General features: G+C 39.1%; 1 protein-coding gene across 1 annotated transcript in view; it reads right to left on the minus strand.

The window, feature by feature from the left end:
- LOC133610358 (MOB kinase activator 1B) overlaps positions 1–23,855 on the minus strand; it is a 51,800-nt gene that overhangs the window by 27,005 nt on the left and 940 nt on the right. Inside the window, exon 2 of the mRNA XM_061966547.2 lies at positions 8,745–8,911. Within this exon, the coding sequence (XP_061822531.1) occupies positions 8,745–8,911 (167 nt within the window). The remainder of the gene's footprint in view (positions 1–8,744; positions 8,912–23,855) is intronic.

Below are 23,855 nucleotides of genomic sequence, written 5' to 3' on the forward strand. Positions count from 1 at the left end.
CCCAAAAGCAGTGGCTTGGATGGCAGAAGTGGAGATCGAACCTGGATTCCTCAAGTTACCGGCACGGCCGCTCTACCCACCCCCCATGCTGCTACTATCAACTATCGAGTTTGGTTGTTGTCTCGCGGTTGAATCTTTGCATGTAGTGTGAAGAGAAAGTAAAAATGATTGTTGCCGAGAGTGAAGAAATTGTGGATAAAAGAGGAAAAGTCACCAAGTTTTTTGCATTTTTCAAACGGACCATAGTCAGACTAGGGATGTCCCGATCCGATATTTGGATTGGATCGGCCGCCGATATTTGCCAAAAAATGTGTATCGGCAAGGCATGGGAAAATGCTGATCCAGATCCAGTTTTTAAAAAAACTCCGGTCCGTGTTTTCCAACGCACCGATTTAAATAATACATTCCACTTTTCTGCTGCTATGTTACTATGTTCCTTTCCGCATTTTCCAGCACACCTTCAACACATCCACAGGTCTGTGGATTCTCACGCAGTTGCTTTTAGCTGCTGGCATACACGACAGGCTCTTCTCACTCTTTCCTGTGTCTCCCTCTCACAGACAGCAAGCGCACCTTCTTACACACGTCACATACTGTCACGTCATACGTCACATACTGTCACGTCATACGTCACATACGTATATGCCCTTTCCCAGCAGAGACGTAGCAGCATGGCTAAGGTTAGCTGTGATGTTGGTCACATAGCTCAGCTGTGTGACCAACGTTCCCTCTAAGGTGCGCACCTGTGCAATTGCGCACTGCTCAAGCGTCCTCTGCGCATAGCAATTATATGCCACGCACAAAATCAAATAAAAAAATAAGCGCATAACAATTTTCGACACACGGACACGACAGAGAAAACAGTTTTCGTCATCATTGTTCAAATATTGTAACGTCTGTCGAGACGCTTATCTCCATTCGGTGCCACACGTCCACACCATCAAAATGCCGAGGCAAAAATTTCCACATCAACACCGTATGAAAAAATTAGTGATTTTTTTTAGTTGTGATTTCCTTCTCTGCATGAAAATTTTAAAGTAGCATATATTAATGCAGTATGAAGAAGAATGTTTTAATGTAGACATGCAAGCCTTGAAAGAACATTTTGAAAATCAAGACTACATTTCCTGCAAATGGGTGCATTTCTACCCTATATTTTAACTTTAGATTTATTCTCATATCAAACTCTTTTGGCTGTCTTTTTGACACTTACATCCGGCGCACCCCTCCACACCCCGGATTATAAATAATGTAAATAATTCAATGTGATTATCTTGTGTGATGACTGTATTATGATGATAGTATATATCTGATAGTATATATCTGTATCATGAATCAATTTAAGTGGACCCCGACTTAAACAAGTTGAAAAACTTATTCGGGTGTTCCCATTTAGTGGTCAATTGTACGGAATATGTACTGGACTGTGCAATCTACTAATAAAAGTCAATCAATCAATCAAAACACATAGAATCATCATACTGCTGTGATTATATGCATCAAGTGTTCATTCAAGGCTAAGGCAAACTATCGAGATATATATTGTGTATCGCAATATGGCCTTAAAATATCGCAATATTAAAAAAAGGCCATATCGCCCAGCCCTAGTTCAATGATGCCATTTCTGTTTGTCATGTATAATTTTGTCTATTTTGTGTTTATCCTTGAATAAACAAGTCACTTTCTTGTTACCAACCATTGTGTATTATTCAAACTCCCCTAATTCAGCTGGCTAGTTGTTATCAAGAGTACTAAAACCCTTTTCAACATGATTCTGACAACTAAGTAGGCTAAATAACTTTAAACTTTAATACATGCTCGGATAGGCCAGTAACGGTATCGGTCAGTATCGGTATCGGATCGGAAGTGCAAAAACCTGGATCGGGACATCCCTAAGTGAGACCAATGTGGTCTGTAAATGATGCAAGGCGCTCACCCTTTAGAGCACTGCTGTAACTTCCTGGCACTAAACCTGCAGAAAATAGTTATTCTCAGGTTTCTCTATGTTTACATTTTCACACTTTGCACTATTTTCTTACACTTTATTAAGCATTTCTTACATATTCCTTATTTCCGCACCTTTATTTTAATAAGTTATTGTTAAGTGTTCAAGGTGATTTTATAATTTTGTTTACATTGAGTGTTTTCCATGTGTTTGTTGACATTTCCTTTCCTTTCTGCCTTGATAGCTGAGGGGATTATAATCAGATACAAATGTTTAAATGTAATATATTTATCTCTTGGTCCTTATTTTTGATAGGTCGTGAAAAATATCAATATTTATCGATATCGACCGATGTAAAACAGATATTGTGATACAGTTTTCGGCGATATGTTAAAGTAAAAATAGACACGTGTTTTCATCAGGCTAACAGGTGCCATGTACAGTTTCTCATTGACATAACACTCTTTTAAAAATAAAGTCACTTCCTGATTCCTTCAGATGAACTCTGACACAATGTTTGATAAACCTGAAAAACTGCAGCCAGGACAAATATGTTGGGTTTTTTTTTGTGTGTTTTTTTTAAAAGGAACATTATTGAGTTATTCTCATCATTCCAGTAGCTCTGGTGACACTCCTATAGAACTTCAAAATGAAAAGTCTCAAAAAGGAGACAAGCTGCCACAACCCAGACATAACTGGGCCTCTAGCGTGAGAGGAAAGCGTCTACTTTAGAGGCAAGTAAACAAAACTCCCCCGGCTCACACAATTGTATCCGTTTAATATTCACTCTGTCCTTTCCCAGCTGGAACGCTGGGGGTCTTTGAGGGACTGCCAAGATCTTTCAGCATCCGCTCGCAGTCATGTTAAGGAGTAAATAACACTGGAGATACTTGGGACACAAAAACCCTCTTTGCACCGAGCGAACATCACCGTTTATGTTTATCCCTTGTCAAAATAGGAGTGTCCCGATATAAACTTTTCACTGATACTGATCCGATACATCAGCACAAATCACACATACTTTACATACATTGTAGTGTGGAATGTTACAAAAGGTTTGATCAAATAAAAATACTCATATAAGCACTGCGGTAGGTATGAAAACACTACACTATTTATTATTAACCATATGGAATGGACTTATGCCGCCTTTAAAAGTGTAATAATAATTCATAAAGGTAAGCTCATGACAATTACCGGTGAGTAGAATTATGCGGACACATTTGTTACTCGATACTTTCTATTCTGCTTTTAAACTAGACTTTGTATGTGTAAGTAATGACTTGTTTTTGTTGACAAATGTGCCGTTTTAGACCGCAAATTGTTCAGAATGTTGAGCTTGTACGCTATTGTGTGCTTAGCTGTTGTGTAGCTGCTAGCTCCGAGTGGTACCGTGTTTACCTTTTGACGAAAAGAGGAGAAAAGACCAACCTTGTGTGCTTATTGGAGGACATTTAGATGTTATCTGCCAGTCCAGCTTTGCAAAAGTAAACACGCAGCAGGACTGCTTGGATCAGAGCGCTTATATGGGAGATTTTACTCGCAAGGGAATATAATGTGATACTTGTTTTTTGCGGATATCGGATCAGGACACCCCTAGTTAAAAGCACACTATTTTGAAGTTAAAAGCTAAAGTACCAATTGTCAGGTTCAAACACTGATGACATCTATTAAACAAGACAAGAAGCAAGGAATTAAACAGAGACAGAATTCAATTTGGCTCAATTGAGGAGAGACGTCTGGACTGTACTCTTTGGACAGTCTTCACCACGCTCGGACAAAAGATTGTACGCCTCCTCTTTTATTTGGACTTTCCCTGATTAATAAATAATAAATGATAAATGGGTTGTACTTGTATAGCGCTTTTCTACCTTCAAGGTACTCAAAGCGCTTTTGACACTACTTCCACATTTACCCATTCACACACACATTCACACACACTGATGGAGGGAGCTGCCATGCAAGGCGCTAACCAGCACCCATCAGGAGCAAGGGTGAAGTGTCTTGCTCAGGACACAACGGACATGACGAGGTTGGTACTAGGTGGGGATTGAACCAGGGACCCTCGGGTCGCGCACGGCCATTCTTCCACTGCGCCATGCCGTCCATGGCAACAGCTGTTTCTAAGGGAGGGGGGTCGTAAACAGCCATCGCCTTTGATTAAAACAGTTCAACAAAAAGGTCGTCTGGAGGGGAGTCTGGTCCTGCCTCCTCTCCGCTTTGTAGTTCTCGGGTCAAGACAAAATCTTTCTGTGGATTACAATACATCAAAGAAACAGAACACCTTCACGTTGCTTCCCATCCTACACAGTGGAGTTTTACAAGCCTTCTTCTTGGTAGGATCAAAGACAGCTTTTGTCTTCTCGCCGGGAAAAATCGTTTTTTAATCATATTTATTTTTATATTGTTTTTATATTGGTTTTATGTTTATTTATTTTTTGTTTTTAATCAGTCATTGGTGGAGCTAAGGATAATATTTGAATATTGTTTTTAATATTTTTTTTAATATTGTTTTTAATATTGTTGTGCAGCACTTTGGAAACAGTTTTGTTGTTTAAATGTGCTATATAAATAAAGTGGATTGGATTGGATTGGGAACTCATGGCAACACAAAGTTTTGTGATAACTTAGATACAATTATTCTAACACCAATGATTGTCACACACACAAGGTGTGGCCAAATTATTCTCTGCATTTGACCCATCACCCTTGGTCACCCCCTGGGAGGTGAGGGGAGCAGTGAGCAGCAGCGGTGGCCGCCCCGGGAATCATTTTTAGTGATCTAACCCCCAATTCCAACCCTAGCAGCCTTCTGTCAATTGGTGGACAGTACGGATTGGCATAGGAAAAGTTTTTTATATCAACTATTAAGGAAATTATTTTTGCTCTGGGGTACAATTCTTATTGGATGGGGGAATCTCTCTCGGAATGTTCTGAACTCCTGTTTCCATCCCTCATTTTCCCGTGGTCATTGGGTCGCCACCCACTTGTGTTGAAGCAAAACAAAGCATATGTGATTATTCGTTTAAATAGCCAACATCATTGTATTTAACACAAATCAGAGGTCTTCAACAGGGGGTCGGTGGCACCGAAGGGCAAATCCTTGGTGATGAGACATTTAAATATTTTTGTTAATATTCCCCGGCAATTTTTCCGCAAATTTAAATGCCTTAAGTGCATATTGAAGACGACTTTCAATCACAAGGCTTTGTCAGGTTCCCCGTGATTGGCTGGGATCCCATCCTGAGATAGTACTTATTTTTCTGTGTTTGGATTAGGACTGAACCAAATGGCTGAAAACTGTATCACAATATAAATGTTTTGTATCGGTCGATATCGATAATTGTTATTTTTTTTATAACCTATAGAAAATAAGGACCAGGATAAAGTATGTTAAATGTAATATTTTAAATGTAACCTTCCTCTGATTTGAATCCCCTCAGCTATCAAAGCAGGAAGGAAAGGAAATGCCAACACAAACATGCAAAACACTCAACAATGTAAACAAAACTGTAAAATCACATCGAACAATAAGCTCTTAAAAAGAAGGTGCAAAAATAAGGAACGTGTAAGAAATGTTTAATGAAGTGTAACAAAATAGTGTGAAAATGTAAACATAGAGAAACCTGAGAAGAACTATTTTCTGCAGGTTTAGTGCCAGGAAGTTACAGCTATGCTCTACAGGGTGAGCGCGGCTAAGGTGGTGTGGTACTATCGGCCTTGACGGGGACCAGCGCCTTGCATCGTTTACAGGTTGTACAGTATACCGGCACTAATAAAGTACAAACCCCATTTCCATATGAGTTGGGAAATTGTGTTAGATGTAAATATAAACGGAATACAATGATTTGCAAATCCTTTTCAACCCATATTCAATTGAATGCACTACAAAGACAAGATATTTGATGTTCAAACTCATAAACTTTATTTTTTTTTTGCAAATAATAATTAACTTAGAATTTCATGGCTGCAACACGTGCCAAAGTAGTTGGGAAAGGGCATGTTCACCACTGTGTTACATCACCTTTTCTTTTAACAACACTCAATAAACGATTGGGAACTGAGGAAACTAATTGTTGAAGCTTTGAAAGTGGAATTATTTCCCATTCTTGTTTTATGTAGAGCTTCAGTCGTTCAACAGTTCGGGGTCTCCGATGTCGTATTTTACGCTTCATAATGCGCCACGCGTTTTCGATGGGAGACAGGTCTGGACTGCAGGCGGGCCAGGAAAGTACCCGCACTCTTTTTGTACGAAGCCACGCTGTTGTAACACGTGCTGATTGTGGCTTGGCATTGTCTTGCTGAAATAAGCAGGGGCGTCCATGAAAAAGATGGCGCTTAGATGGCAGCATATGTTGTTCCAAAAACTGTATGTACCTTTCAGCATTAATGGTGCCTTCACAGATGTGTAAGTTACCCATGCCTTGGGCACTAATGCACCCCCATACCATCACAGATGCTGGCTTTTGAACTTTGCGTCGATAACAGTCTGGATGGTTCGCTTCCCCTTTGGTCCGGATGACACGATGTCGAATATTTCCAAAAACAATTTGAAATGTGGACTCGTCAGACCACAGAACACTTTTCCACTTTGCATGAGTCCATCTTAGATGATCTCGGGCCCAGAGAAGCCGGCGGCGTTTCTGGATGTTGTTGATAAATGGCTTTCGCTTTGCATAGTAGAGCTTTAACTTGCACTTACAGATGTAGCGACCAACTGTATTTAGTGACAGTGGTTTTCTGAAGTGTTCCTGAGCCCATGTGGTGATATCCTTTAGAGATTGATGTCGGTTTTTGATACAGTGCCGTCTGAGGGATCGAAGGTCACGGTCATTCAATGTTGGTTTCCGGCCATGCCGCTTACGTGGAGTAATTTCTCCAGATTCTCTGAACCTTTTGATGATATTATGGACCGTAGATGTTGAAATCCCTAAATTTCTTGCAATTGCACTTTGAGAAACGTTGTTCTTAAACTGTTTGACTATTTGCTCACGCAGTTGTGGACAAAGGGGTGTACCTCGCCCCATCCTTTCTTGTGAAAGACTGAGCATTTTTTGGGAAGCTGTTTTTATACCCAATCATGGCACCCACCTGTTCCCAATTAGCCTGCACGCCTGTGGGATGTTCCAAATAAGTGTTTGATGAGCATTCCTCAACTTTATCAGTATTTATTGCCAACTTCTTTGTCACGTGTTGCTGGCATCAAATTCTAAAGTTAATGATTATTTGCAAAAAAAAAAAAAAAGTTTATCAGTTTGAACATCAAATATGTTGTCTTTGTAGCATATTCAACTGAATATGGGTTGAAAATGATTTGCAAATCATTGTATTAAATAAGCGGTAGAAAATGGATGGATGGATGGATGTATTCCGTTTATATTTACATCTAATACAATGTCCCAACTCATATGGAAACGGGGTTTGTACCATGGTACTAATGAATAAAAAAAAGGTATTATACTGCCATTGAAAAATATTGGTACTTGTTTTAATGGACATGATGGCACATGTTGCGAGTCAACAGACAAGAGACAGAAGAGGGAGAATGGACATATTTTTACTTCAAAACTAACGATAAAGGTGAAGCTATAAATACTGAAGCGCTGCTCTGCAAACGGTGCTTTAAAACATAGCTAGCGGTTAACGTCTGTCCGCAGTGTTTTAGTTACTTCTAAATCACTAATCCTCGCCTCCATGGCGACAAATAATGTACGTTTCTGACAAATATCATCCCTGCAGGACGAGGAATAGCTAAACATGCTTCACTACACACCGTAGGAGGATACAATAGCTAACCACTAACAGCAAGCTGGCGCTCTTGAATGTAAACAATATCCACTGTAACGATACCAAATACAAAAGCCATATTTTGTCGATACTACAATAATTACATCAATATTTTTTTAGCACCACAAGTTCTTTTGTCATTTTGTTGTTGTTTATGAACTCAGAAAATACGTCCCTGGACATAGGAGGACTTGGACCAATGTATACCAAAATTTGTAGTATCTCCCAAAACTGGTGTAAGTTTTGGACCATCCCTGCAGGACAGAAAATTACCAAGTAGATTATTAATAGTTTTGAGAAAACAGAACAATAAAAAATGACATAATGTTACTGCATAGGTCAGCAGCCAAATGAAAAGCCTTCATAACCCGTTTTGAAATGCAAACCAAACAATATATCGTGATATACAGTACAGGCCAAAAGTTGGGACACACCTTCTCATTCAATGTGTTTTCTTTATTTTCATGACTATTTACATTGTAGATTGTCAATGAAGGCATCAAAACTATGGATGAACACATGTGGAGTTATGTACTTCACAAAAAAAGGTGAAATAACTGAAAACATGTTTTATATTGTAGTTTCTTCAAAAAAAACACCTTTTGTTCTGATTACTGTTTTGCATACTCTTGGCATTCTCTCCATGAGCTTCAAGAGGTAGTCACCTGAAAAGGTCTTCACTTCACAGGTGTCATAGTTTTGATGCCTTCAGTGACAATCTACAATGTAAATAGTCATGAAAATAAAGGAAACGCATTGTAAACTTTTGGCCTGTATTGTATATCGTTATTGCTTTTAAGCCATATCGCCCATCCTTAGTAACGAACGAGTGCCGCTTGTTGTGATTTGTCAACCCGTCTCGTACCGAATGATGCAATAAAGCTGGTGTGGTTTTCACAGAAATGAAGCTGAGCCAAGCGAAAAGGCGCAATGTGATTTCCACCCGCAATCATCTCCATGAGGGGCTTTAAAGACAGCACAAAGGGGTGAAAAAGTGAAGTTTGGGGCTTACTGTTGACTGCCACCCACTCGTTGAGGTCCTCGCCGTCGGGCAGCATGACGGCCATGCGCAGGTTGCCGCTCCCCAGCGTGGCCTCGGCATGTTTCAACAGCTCGTACTGATGAGAGCCCTCCGGGATGTTCTTTTTGGGCTTGAACGTCTTGGAGGCGCGATTTCCGCTGCAATCCAGAGAAGAAAAGTGTGAGATCGACCAACATGTTTTTTTTCAGGGAGGCCGATACCCGATATTTGTAGAAGATATTCATATGCAGCAAAAGTTTTTAAACATGGACAGTATACGTCAGTAAACAGCTGAACAAGGCTTAAAGTTGTGTTTTTAGCATAATTTCTTAGGAAACATGGGACCAGTAGCAACATGTTTTATGCGGCTAAAATGATAAGGTTAATTTAGCAGCAAAAACATCAAACACATTTATTACGGGTCTAAGAGGAGCATCAATATTTACATTCCAAAATATGGGAAAATTGGTAAAAATATGGCATTTGTCTGCATCACAATAACTCACCATTTACTCAATATTATACAATTGTATAGCAGTCTATGGATTTATTACATTGTAAGTAGAGATAATATCGGTAGTCCGATATTATCGGCCGATAAATGCTTTAAAATGTAATATCGGAAATTATCGGTATCAAAAAGTAAAATGTATGACTTTTTAAAACGCAGCTGTACGGAGTGGTACACGGACGTAGGGAGAAGTACAGAGCGCCAATAAACCTTAAAGGCACTGCCTTTGCGTGTCTGTCCAATCACATAATATCTACGGCTTTTCACACACACAAGTGAACGCAAGCATACTTGGTCAACAGCCATACAGGTCACACTGAAGGTGGCCGTATAAACAACTTTAACACTGTTACAAATATGCGCCACACTGTGAACCCACACCAAACAAGAATGACAAACACATTTCGAGAGAACATCCGCACCGTAACACAACATAAACACAACAGAACAAATACCCAGAACCCTTGCAGCACTAACTCTTCCGGGATGCTACAATATACACAAAATAATGCACTTTGTGACTTCAATAATAAATATGGCAGTGCCATGTTGGCATTTTTTTCCATAACTTGAGTTGATTTATTTTGGAAAACCTTGTTACATTGTTTAATGCAGGGGTCGGCAACCTTTACCAGTCAAAGAGCCATTTTGACCAGTTTCACAAACTATAGAGAACAATGGGAGCCGCAAAACTTTTTTGAAATTTTAAATGAAATAACACTGCATACAAAGTTTTTTTTTTTGCTTTGTGCTATGTATAAACCAGGGGTCTCAGACACGCTGCCCACACCTGCCCACACCTTTATGTGGAATTTGAAAGCTGGTGCGGCACGCGGGTTTTAAATGATAGGCTCAGCGTCATGCGTGCCGTGATGGTACAGCATATAGCACCCACTACAGCCAGCGTGCCTGATCAGCCACACGTGGTATGAGGCTTCCGCTTGCTCATGTGGGTGACAGCAAGCATACTTGGTCAACAACCACACAGGTCACACTGACGGTGGAGGTATAAAAAAAACAACTTTAACACTCTTACTAATAATGCGCCACACTGTGAACCCACACCAAACAAGAATGACAAACAAATTTCGGGAGAACATCTGCACCGTAACACAACACAAACACAACAGGACAAATACCCAGAATCCCATGCAGCCCTAACTCTTCCGGGATACATTATACACCCCTCGCTACCAAACCCCGCCCACCTCAACCGACGCACAGACAGGCGGGGGGGTGGGGGGGTGGGGGGTGGTAGCAGAGTCAGGGCTTCTAACACGTTTTTTGAATATTTGCGTTAATATAATTAACTTACAAACCCCGTTTCCATATGAGTTGGGAAATTGTGTTGGATGTAAATATAAATGAAATACAATGATTTGCAAATCATTTTCAACCCATATTCAGTTGAATATGCTACAAAGACAACATATTTGATGTGCAAACTGATAAACTTTTTTTTTTTTTGCAAATAATCATTAACTTTAGAATTTGATGCCAGCAACACGTGACAAAGAAGTTGGGAAAGGTGGCAATAAATACTGAGAAAGTTGAGGAATGCTCATCAAACACTTATTTGGAACATCCCACAGGTGAACAGGCAAATTGGGAACAGGTGGGTGCCATGATTGGGTATAAAAGTAGATTCCATGAAATGCTCAGTCATTCACAAACAAGGATGGGGTGAGGGTCACCACTTTGTCAACAAATGCGTGAGCAAATTGTTGAACAGTTTAAGAAAAATCTTTCTCAACCAGCTATCGCAAGGAATTTAGGGATTTCACCATCTACGGTCCGTAATATCATCAAAGGGTTCAGAGAATCTGGAGAAATGCAGTAGCAGCTAAACCCGTGACCTTCGATCCCTCAGGCTGTACTGCATCAACAAGCGACATCAGTGTGTAAAGGATATCACCACATGGGCTCAAGAACACTTCAGAAACCCACTGTCAGTAACTACAGTTGGTCGCTACATCTGTAAGTGCAAGTTAAAACTCTCCTATGCAAGGCAAAAACCGTTTATCAACAACACCCAGAAATGCAGTCGGCTTCGCTGGGCCTGAGCTCATCTAAGATGGACTGATACAAAGTGGAAAAGTGTTCTGTGGTCTGACGGGTCCACATTTCAAATTGTTTTTGGAAACTGTGGACGTCGTGTCCTCCGGACCAAAGAGGAAAAGAACCATCCGGATTGTTATAGGCGCAAAGTTGAAAAGCCAGCATCTTGTGATGGTATGGGGGTGTATTAGTGCCCAAGACATGGGTAACTTACACATCTGTGAAGGCGCCATTAATGCTGAAAGGTACATACAGGTTTTGGAGCAACATATGTTGCCATCTAAGCAACGTTACCATGGACGCCCCTGCTTATTTCAGCAAGACAATGCCAAGCCACGTGTTACATCAATGTGGCTTCATAGTAAAAGAGTGCGTGTACTAGACTGGCCTGCCTGTAGTCCAGACCTGTCTCCCATTGAAAATGTGTGGCGCATTATGAAGCCTAAAATACCACAACGGAAACCCCGGACTGTTGAACAACTTAAGCTGTACATCAAGCAAGAATGGGAAAGAATTCCACCTGAGAAGCTTGATAAATGTGTCTCCTCAGATCCCAGTGTTGTTAAAAGGAAAGGCCATGTAACACAGTGGTGAACATGCCCTTTCCCAACTACTTTGGCACGTGTTGCAGCCATGAAATTCTAAGTTAATTATTATTTGCAAAAAAATAAATAAAGTTTATCAGTTTGAACATCAAATATGTTGTCTTTGTAGTGCATTCAATTGAATATGGGTTGAAAAGGATTTGCAAATCATTGTATTCCGTTTATATTTACATCCAACACAATTTCCCAACTCATATGGAAACAGGGTTTGTACAAAGGCATTATTTTTACATTGTTTCAGTTTTGTAAATTCACTGAAACATCACCATGGAGTTATTGAGTCTGTTTAGCTGATTGGAGAAACATCTTCTGCAGCTAGTGGGTCTATGACAATGACTTCTGTTTTGTTTGATCAGCCGTTTTACTGCCGTGTTACAGGCGCCGTTTGGAAACTATTAAGGTATGTCAAACATTTACAAAATGCTTATGCCTACATAACTAATTTGACAAAGTATCGATCTACGGCTTATAGTCCAGTTTGGCTAATATATGGAAAAATGTTTTCTTCTAAAAATGTTGTGGGTGCAGCCTATATGTCGGTGCAATCTATAGTCCGGAAAATACCGTATATAATAATCTTCCATTTGTTACGAATTTGTTAAGAGCGACTCGATTGCTGCAGTAGCGAAAACAAATTAAACAGGACTGTGAAGATGCCAAGAAAGAAGGAGGAAAAACTGGATCCCCCAGCAAAAATATGAAAGCTTTGACAGGTAAGCAGAGGAGACGTACTGCAAGAAGAGAACACCACAGTTAAAAATGGAACTGCACTTTTTTTGAAATTTTGCCTATTGTTCACAATCATTTTGAGACAAGAACACATTTCTTTTTTGGGGAGGGATGTTAAAGATGATTAAAAAAAACGCTTGGAAGATAAGGTTAAAGGGGAACATTATCACAATTTCAGAAGGGTTAAAACCATTAAAAATCAGTTCCCAGTGGCTTATTTTATTTTTCAAAGTAGCACGGCAAGCAATGGCGGCAGTTTGTTCCCGCAGACGAGCGAGCTAAACCCCCTGGATGTCTTGGTTCACACCGCTTCTACCGTCCCTTTTGCCACCGAAGATGATCAAGAGAAGAACATCGACCCTAGCTTCCCTGGCCTGCTGACATCAACTCCAAAACTGGACAGATCAGCTTTCAGGAAAAGAGAGCGGATGAGGGTATGTCTACAGAATATATTAATTGATGAAAATTGGGCTGTCTGCACTCTCAAAGTGCATGTTGTTGCCAAATGTATTTCATATGCTGTAAACCTAGTTCATAGTTGTTAGTTTCCTTTAATGCCAAACAAACACATACCAATCGGTTAGAAGGCGATCGCCGAATTCGTCCTCGCTTTCTCCCGTGTCGCTGGCTGTCGTGTCGTTTTCGTCGGTTTCGCTTGCATACGGTTCAAACCGATATGGCTCAATAGCTTCAGTTTCTTCTTCAATTTCGTTTTCGCTACCTGCCTCCACACTACAACCATCCGTTTCAATACATGCGTAATCTGTTGAATCGCTTAAGCCGCTGAAATCCGAGTTTGAATCCGAGCTAATGTCGCTATAGCTTGCTGTTCTATCCGCCATGTTTGTTTGTATCAGCATCACTATGTGACGTCACAGGAAAATGGACGGGTGTATATAACGATGGTTAAAATCAGGCACTTTGAAGCTTTTTTTAAGGATATTGCGTGATGGGTAAAATTTTGAAAAAAACTTCGAAAAATAAAATAAGCCACTGGGAACTGATTTTTAATGGGTTAAACCCTTCTGAAATTGTGATAATGTTCCCCTTTAAACCCCATTGAGAACAGGTGGACAATGCTGAAGAAACAAGTCCATGTCGGAAAACCAACAAATTCAGCTGAACTGCACCAATTCTGTCAAGAGGAGTGGTCATAAATTCAACCAGAAGCTTGCCAGAAGCTTGTGGATGGTTACCAAAAGCGCCTTATTGCAGTGAAACTTGCCAAGGGACATGTAACCAAATATTAACATTGTTGTATGTATACTTTTGACCCAGCAGATTTGGTCACATTTTCAGTAGATCCATAATAAATTCATAAAAGAACCAAACTTCATGAACATTTTTTGTGACAAACAAGTATGTGCTCCAATCACTCTATCACAAAAAAAATAAGAGTTGTAGAAATTATTGGAAACTGAAGACAGCCATAACATTATGTTCTTTACAAGTGTATGTAAACTTTTGACCACTGCTGTATATTGAATCTGCTGATGTTATTTTTTTATTTTTTATTTTTTAATGCCGACACCAAATATTGGCGCCATTAATTGGTCGATCTCTAACACACATAGAGGTACAGGTCGACCACTTTGCTAACAATACGTCTTCATAACAGTTTCTTTTTTTTTAAAGAATATGCTGACAAAAGAGTTGAGCAGGACAGGTTTGGCAGAGCGGAACAAGGGGTGGAGAACAGAGTGTCTCTGTGTCTCTAATGAGGCCACTCGGGGAGGCCCGGTGTTCAATCTCTGTCATGGCCCCGGTTTAACAACTCATGTGAGTCACAGCGGGGAGGAACACGCTCAGTTTGGAGGATCTGTCGATTGTGGAAAAGCTCTGAAGTCTCACAGACAATGCAGTTTGTCCACACGGACCTGTTGGGTTTATTGCGTGTCGACAGGAAGAGTTGGCATAAACATAATTAGGTCACTTCCGTGTAAACACAACAATATTTATGCTTGGGTAGTAACATCTTCCTGTGATGAACAAGGTTACGGTTAACGTTACATATGGGTCTTATATCACTTCCAAAACCAACCCCAGCATCCAGGCTACTGACGTGAGCTTGTTTCACCTAAGGGGTGTGTGTGCATGTCTACATTGATTGTGATTTGCTGTTATGTAAACAAAACAATCATACGCCTTGGAATTTTGCCCATCATTCACACCGAACACACATTTTTCTCTTTTAGCAAGAGATGTCGAACCACACAAGTAATGTGGAGTAGGGCTGGGCGATATGGTTAAAAAAATGATCACAATACATTTTTTCATATCATCCAATCTCAAATAACATCACCATTTTTTTTATTGAAGGCGGATTGTACCGTGCAGGATTATACCGAGTACCGCATCCCTACGGTTTACTACTGTAGTATCTTGTAACAGACATTTCCACCATGTTTGATTGAGGTAATTAGATAAATGCTTTAAAATATAATATCGAAAATTATCGGTATCGGTTTCAAAAAGTAAAATTTATGACTGTTTAAAACGCCGCTGTACGGAGTGGTACACGGACGTAGGGAGAAGTATAGAGCGCCAATAAACCTTAAAAGGCACTGCCTTTGCATGCCGGCCCAATCACATAATATCTACGGCTTTTCACACACACAACTGAATGCAATTCATACTTGGTCAAGAGCCATACAGGTCACACTGAGGGTGGCCGTATAAACAACTCGCACTGTTACAAATATGCGGCACACTGTGAACCCACACCAAACAAGAATGACAAACACATTTCGGGAGAACATCCGCACCGTAACACAACATAAACACAACAGAACAAATACCCAGAACCCCTTGCGGCACTAACTCTTCCGGGACGCTACAATATACACCCCCCGCCTCAACCCCGCCCACCTCAACCTCCTCATGCTCTCTCAGGGAGAGCATATCCCAAATTCCAAGCTGCTGTTTTGAGGCATGTTAAAAAAAATAATGCACTTTGTGACTTCAATAATAAATATGGCAGTGCCATGTTGGCATTTTTTTCCCATAACTTGAGTTGATTTAGTTTGGAAAACTTTGTTACATTGTTTAATGCATCCAGCGGGGCATCACAACAAAATGAGGCATAATAATGTGTTAATTCCACGACTGTATATATCGGTATCGGTTGATATCAGAATCGGTAATTAAGAGTTGGACAATATCGGAATATCGGCAAAAAAGCCATTATCGGACATCTCTAGAGGTAATATATGCTAACAGCTAACAACTGTCATTTTGTTCATATCTATAATTGTGTTTACTGGAGGTCCAACAGTACAGGTAACCCATGCTACGGTCTTATAGCCATGATTTTACTACTTTTTTGGTATGTTTTGTAGGGGTAAAGTGAACAACTTATTTTCCTCTAAAAGTTATTTTGTTTTTTGCTAGTCTTCACAAATATTCTGCAGTAAACAAAGTATCATACTAAAAGACTTTTATTTCAAGTTAACATTTACTAAACAACACTTTCAAATGGTAGATCATTATTTGTGTTCTTTAATTACTTGTATACATCCGCGCTTCCCACCAGTGTTTTGGGAAACAACAAGCGGTGACTCAGTTTGTGGAGCTTTTAAAACTCAAATACTATAGCTTATATTTAATAAAATCACATTAAAATGCGGTTTTAATTTGAGGTACTGTAAAATAATGTGTACCAACACATAAAACATGTTTAATGATTATTTTAGGAATAAAATGTTTTCATCCACAAACTCAAATATGATTTGAACACAAAGTGAATGGCGCGAAATTGCTGCCAAAACCCCATTGCAAGCTCAAATAAATGTTTCACAAACTCAAAAATGTTTCACAAACTCAAAAAAATGTTCCACAAACTCAAAAAAATGTTCCATAAACTCAAAAAAATGTTCCACAAACTCAAAAAAATGTTCCACAAACTCCCCAAAATATTTGTTTGCATTTATGAAACATTTGAGTTTATGAAACATTTTGGAGTTTGTGAAACATTTATGATTTAATGAAACATTTTGGGAGTTTGTGAAACATTTTTGAGTTTGTGAAACATTCGAGTTAGTGAAACTTTTTTTTTTTTTAATTTGTTAAATACTTCTTGAGTTTGTGTAGTTTTTAATGGAGTGAAATTACTGCCAAAACTCCACTGACTCAAAATAATGTTTCAGAAACTCAAAAAAATGTTTCAGAAACTCAAAAATGTTTCACAAACGCAAACAAATGTTTCACAAATGCAAAAAAATATTTTGGGGAGTTTGTGAAACATTTTTGAGTTTGTGAAAAAAAAATTGAGTTTCTGAAACATTTTTGAGTTTGTGAAACATTTTTTTTGAGTTTGTGAAAAAAAATTTTTAGTTTGTAACATTTATGAGTTCGTGAAAACATTTTTTTGAGTTTGTAAAACATTTTTGAGTTTGTGAAAACATTTATTTTTATTTTACTAGAATACCTGTATGAGCATTTGATATATCAAAATCAAGTACCTACTATACTGTTTACTTGTTGAAATACCCTTTACAACGCTAAAATCTACCCAAACGACACCTTTGCTGCTTCCAAAAATTGATTAAGTAATATTTTGATATTGACACATCTCATTTCTGCATATATTACTTAGAATACCCTTATGAGCATTATGTATATCAAAATTAAGTACCTACTGTACTGTTTACTTATTGAAATATCCTTTACTAAGCTAAAATCTACCCAAATGGCCACTTTGCTGCTGCCAAAAATTGATTGATTGATTGAAGCATTTCTCTAAAAAACAATATTATGCATTCTGGAAATGTAAACGATAGCAAGAATATACCTACAAATTTCTGAAAACTTCACTAGCAAACACTTTGTTTAAAAGGTTTTCATTGTAACAAAAATTTAAATAACTAAAAAAAAAAAAAAAAACACTGATAAAAACTGTAAAACTGTCACTGAATGTCTTAGTGTGATGTCATTCTGTGACAGACAAATGGTACACAGCTCCAGTATGTACTGAGAGAAAACATTTTTATATTTGAGATGAGATGTGTCAATACCGAAATATTACTTGAAATACATTTTTGGAAGCAGCAACGGTTGTTTGGGTAGATTTTAGCTTTGTAAAGGGTATTTCAACAAGTAAACAGTACAGGAGGTACTTGATTTTGATATATGCTCATAAGGGTATTGTAGTAAAATATGCAGAGATGAGATGTGTCAAGATCAAAATATTACTTGAAATCAATTTTTGGAAGCAGCAAAGAGGTTGTTTGGGTAGATTTTAGCTTTGTAAAGGGTATTTCAAAAAGTAAACAGTACAGTGAAGTACTTGATGTTGATATATGTAATGCTCATAAGGGTATTATAGTACATTATGCAGGGATGAGATGTAGATAGGCTCCAGCGCCCCCCGCGACCCCTAAAGGGAATAAGCGGTAGAAAATGGATGGATGGATGGAGATGTATCGGAGTCAAAATATTATCTGGAATCAATTTTTGGCAGCAGCAAACTGGTCGTTTGGGTAGATTTTTGCTCTAAAAAGGGTATTTCAACAAGTAAACAGTACAGTAGGTACTTGATTTTGGTATATGCAATGCTCATAAGGGTATTCTAGTAAATTATGCAGAGATGAGATGTGTCAGTATCAAAATATTACTTGAAATACATTTTGGAAGCAGCAAAGTGGATGTTTGGGTAGATCGTAGCTTTGTAAAGGGTATTTCAACAAGTAAACAATACAGTAGGTACTTGATGTTGATATATGTAATGCTCATAAGGGTATTCTAGTACATTATGCAGAGATGAGATGTGTCGGTATCAAAATATTACTTGAAATACATTTTGGAAGCAGCAAAGTGGATGTTTGGGTAGATCGTAGCTTTGTAAAGGGTATTTCAAAAAGTAAACAGTACAGTGAAGTACTTAATGTTGATATGTGTAATGCTCATAAGGGTATTCTAGTACATTATGCAGAGATGAGATGTGTCGGTATCAAAATGTTATCTGGAATCAATTTTTGGCAGCAGCAAACTGGTCGTTTGGGTAGATTTTTGCTCTAAAAAGGGTATTTCAACAAGTAAACAGTACAGTAGGTACTTGATTTTGGTATATGCAATGCTCATAAGGGTATTCTAGTAAATTATGCAGAGATGAGCTGTGTCAGTATCAAAATATTACTTGAAATACATTTTGGAAGCAGCAAAGTGGATGTTTGGGTAGATCTTAGCTTTGTAAAGGGTATTTCAACAAGTAAACAATACAGTAGGTACTTGATGTTGATATATGTAATGCTCATAAGGGTATTCTAGTACATTATGCAGAGATGAGATGTGTCGGAATCGAAATATTATCTGGAATCAATTTTTGGCAACAGCAAACTGGTCGTTTGGGTAGATTTTTGCTCTAAAAAGGGTATTTCAACAAGTAAACAGTACAGTAGGTACTTGATTTTGGTATATGCAATGCTCATAAGGGTATTCTAGTAAATTATGCAGAGATGAGATGTGTCAGTATCAAAATATTACTTGAAATACATTTTGGAAGCAGCAAAGTGGATGTTTGGGTAGATCGTAGCTTTGTAAAGGGTATTTCAACAAGTAAACAATACAGTAGGTACTTGATGTTGATATATGTAATGCTCATAAGGGTATTCTAGTACATTATGCAGAGATGAGATGTGTCGGTATCAAAATATTACTTGAAATACATTTTGGAAGCAGCAAAGTGGATGTTTGGGTAGATCGTAGCTTTGTAAAGGGTATTTCAACAAGTAAACAATACAGTAGGTACTTGATGTTGATATATGTAATGCTCATAAGGGTATTCTAGTACATTATGCAGAGATGAGATGTGTCGGTATCAAAATATTATCTGGAATCAATTTTTGGCAACAGCAAACTGGTCGTTTGGGTAGATTTTTGCTCTAAAAAGGGTATTTCAACAAGTAAACAGTACAGTAGGTACTTGATTTTGGTATATGCAATGCTCATAAGGGTATTCTAGTCAATTATGCAGAGATGAGATGTGTCAGTATCAAAATATTACTTGAAATACATTTTGGAAGCAGCAAAGTGGATGTTTGGGTAGATCTTAGCTTTGTAAAGGGTATTTCCACAGGTAAACAGTTCAGTAGGTACTTGATTTTGATATATGCTCATAAGGGTATTCTAGTAAAATATGCAGAGATGAGATGTGTCAAGATCAAAATATTACTTGAAGTACATTTTTGGAAGCAGCAAAGGGGTTGTTTGGGTAGTAGATTTTAGCTTTGTAAAGGGTATTTCAACAACTACGCAGTACAGTAGGTACTAGGTTTTGATATATGTAATGCCCATAGGGCTATTCTAGTACATAATACAGAGATAAGATGTGTCAGTGTCAAAATAGTATCTGGAATCAATTTTTGGCAGCAGCAAAGTGGATGTTTGGGTAGATTGTAGCTTTGTAAAGGGTATTTCAACAAGTAAACCGTATAGTAGGTACTTGATTTTGATATATGTAATACTTATAAGAGTATTCTATAGTAAAATATGCAGAAATTAGATGTGTCAATATCAAGGCAATCACATGTTGGCACAACACCGGTACCAAAATCATAGTATTGGGACAACATTAATTTGGAGCGTTTGGATTTGTCACCTAAATACACTGTATTGCCAAAAGTATTTGGCCACTTGCCTTGACTCACATATGAAGTGCCATCCCATGGAATTGTCCAAAATGTTTTGGTATCCTGGAGCATTCAAAGCATTAATTTCACTGTGAAGTGAAGTGAATTATGTTTATATAGCGCTTTTCTCTAGTGACTCAAAGCACTTTACATAGTGGAACCCAATATCTAAGTTACATTTAAACCAGTGTGGGTGGCACTGGGAGCAGGTGGGTAAAGTGTCTTGCCCAAGGACACAACGGCAGTGACTAGGATGGCGGAAGCGGGAATCGAACCTGCAACCCTCAAGTTGCTGGCACGGCCGCTCTACCAACCGAGCTATGCCGCCCCACTGGAACTAAGGGGCCAAGCCCAACTCTTGAAAAAACAACCCCACACCATAATACCTCCTCCACCAAATGTCACATTCGGCACAATGCAGTCCGAAATGTAGCGTTCTCCTGGCAACCTCCAAACCCAGGCTGGTCCATCAGATTGCCAGTTGGAAAAGCGGGACTCATCAGTCCAGAGAAGGCGTCTCCACTGCTCTAGAGTCCACTGTATCCCACGCTTTGCATTGGACTTGGTGATGTATGGCTTAGATGCAGCTGCCCGGCCATGGAAACCCATTCCATGAAGCTCTCTGCGTACTGTACGTGGTCTAATTGGAAGGTCACGTGAAGTTTGGAGCTCTGTAGCAACTGACTTTGCAGAAAGTCTTTGCACTATGCGCTGCAGCATCCGCTGACCCCTCTCTGTCAGTTTACGTGGCCTACCACTTGGTGGCTGAGTTGCTGTTGTTCCCAAACTCTTCACTTCTCTTATAATAAAGTTGACTTTGGAATATTTAGGAGCGAGGAAATTTCACGTCTGGATTTGTTGCACAGGTGGCATCCTATGACAGTTCCACGCTGGAAATCACCGAGAGCGGCCCATTCTTTCACACATGTTTGTAGAAACAGTCTCCACGCCTGAGTGCTTGATTTTGTACACCGGGCGAAGTGATTAGGGCACCCGATTCTCATCATTTGGATGGGGGGCCAAATACTTTTGGCAATATAGTGTATGTATCCTTCATATGTACTTTAATACACTTTCCATTATTTACACATTTCCACGTGAGCTCATATAAAGTGTATTCCTCACACAACAACTAAGTAGGTCGTGAGTTCAGAGGGGAGGAGTATATTTACAGCTAGAATTCCCCAAGTCAAGTATTTCATATATATATATATATATATATATATATATAAGAAATACTTGACTTTCAGTGAATTCTAGCTATATATATATATATAAAGAGAAATACTTGAATTTCAGTGTTCATTTATCTACACATATACACACACATAACACTCATCTACTCATTGTTGGGTTAAGGGTTGAATTGTCCATCCTTGTTCTATTCTCTGTCACTATTTTTCTAACCATGCTGAACACCCTCTCTGATGATGCATTCTGCTTCGTCTCCTTGTTGTGTGCGCAGTTGTGCACTGCACTCTCTAAAAGCCCTCAATGTTATTGTCACATATGCATGTCCAGTAGATGGCAGTATTGTCCTGTTTAAGAGTGTCACAACATTGCTGTTTACGGCAGACGAACTGCTTTACGGTAGACGAAAACGTGACTGCTGTTGTTGTGTGTTGTTGCCGCGCTGGGAGGACGTTAATGAAACTGCCTAACAATAAACCCACATAAGAAACCAAGAACTCGCCCTCGATCATTCTACAGTTATAACGTGATTGGGCAGGCATGCTGTTTATATTGTGGGAAAGCGGACGTGAAAACAGGCTGTCGACACGTCACTCAGGTCCGCCTGAATTTCGGGAGATTTTCGGGAGAAAATTTGTGCAGGGAGGTTTTCGGGAGAGGCGCTGAATTTCGGGAGTCTCCCAGAAAATCCGGGAGGGTTGGCAAGTATGGTCACGTGTGCAACGTCACACGCTCCCACGGAGCAGACAGGTAGCGACATGGTAACGTTAGCTGTGATGCTAACGGTGAGGTGCGAGTGGTAATACGAGAGAGAGAAAGTGCGAATCTGGTAACAAATGGAAGAATAATTAATTCCCAAGAAAAACAGCTAAGGGATCCATCGTCTGGCGGTGGTTTGGCTTCAAGCGGGAATATGTTCAACGTTTATGCGGCAAAAGTGTTGCTACAAAAAGTAGCAGCACTGCTAATGTAGCATCATTTGAAAAGTCACCCGCTAGAGAATGACGAGTGTTTGAAACTCCGCATGTCAACATCTCTGTTCGGTGCCACACCCACAAAATGCCGAAGCAACCATTTCCACATCAACACTGTATGAAAAAAAAATCAACAAAAGAAGGAGATAACGTCCGCAGGAACCTACCACATAGCGAAGGACATACACTATTTGATATGCAGCTCATTTTTATGTGACACTTATTGAAATATCTTGTGACATCATGCACAAAAGTGCACTTTATTTGTTTTAAACTATTGTAGTGGCGCAAAAAGTACACTTTAATATAGTGTTCTTTTGATATGTCATCTTAGTGACATCATGCACAAAAGTGCACTCAAAGCTTGTTTTAAAATGTCTCTGACAATCTTGCACTTTCTGTTTTGGAAATGACATGAATGTTTGTGCCACTGCTTAATAACTGTTTAATAAATACACTTTTGGTAAATGGACTTAGTTGTGAGTTCCCTCTCTGCATGAAAGCTTAAAATGAGCATATATTAATGCAGTATGAAGAAGAATGTTTCAATGTAGACACATAGAATCATCATACTGCTGTGATTATATGCATCAAGTGTTCATTCAAGGCTAAGGCAAAATATCGAGATATATATCGTGTATCGTGACATGGCCTACAAATATTGCGATATTAATAAAAGGCTATATCGCCCAGCCCAGGGGTCGGCAACCCAAAATGTTGAAAGAGCCATATTGGACCAAAAATACAAAAACAAATCTGTCTGGAGCTGCAAAAAATTAAAAGCCATATTACATACATATAGTGTGTCATGAGATATAAATTGAATTAAGAGGACTTAAAGAAAACTGAATGACCTCAAATATACCTACAAATGAGGCATAATGATGCAATATGTACATATAGCTAGCCTAAATAGCATGTTAGCATCGATTAGCTTGCAGTCATGCAGTGACCAAATATGTCTGATTAGCACTCCATACAAGTCAATAACATCAACAAAACTCACCTTTCATGCACAACCTTAAAAGTTTGGTGGACAAAATGAGACAGAAAAAGAAGTGGCATAAAACATGTCCTAGAAAGTCGCAGAAAGTTATACATGTAAACAAACTACGGCGAGTTCAAGGACTGCCAAAATTAGTAGGACAAAACGGCGCTAGCCAAATACTCTAATCAGTGAAGCATGTTTAATACAAACAGTGTGCTTTGTAACAATTAGGGAGGTTTGTGTCATGTTTGTCCTCCTACAGAAACCATATTAAAACAAAAAATAGACTTTTTCCCCCTCATCTTTTTCCATTTTTCATACATTTTTGAAAAAGCTCCAGAGAGCCACTAGGGCGGCGCTAAAGAGCCGCATGCGGCTCTGGAGCCGCGGGTTGCCGACCCCTGGCCCAGCCCTACCAAGG

This window comes from Nerophis lumbriciformis, linkage group LG11 (genome assembly GCF_033978685.3).
Source record: "Nerophis lumbriciformis linkage group LG11, RoL_Nlum_v2.1, whole genome shotgun sequence".
Classification (NCBI taxonomy): Eukaryota; Metazoa; Chordata; class Actinopteri; order Syngnathiformes; family Syngnathidae; genus Nerophis; species Nerophis lumbriciformis.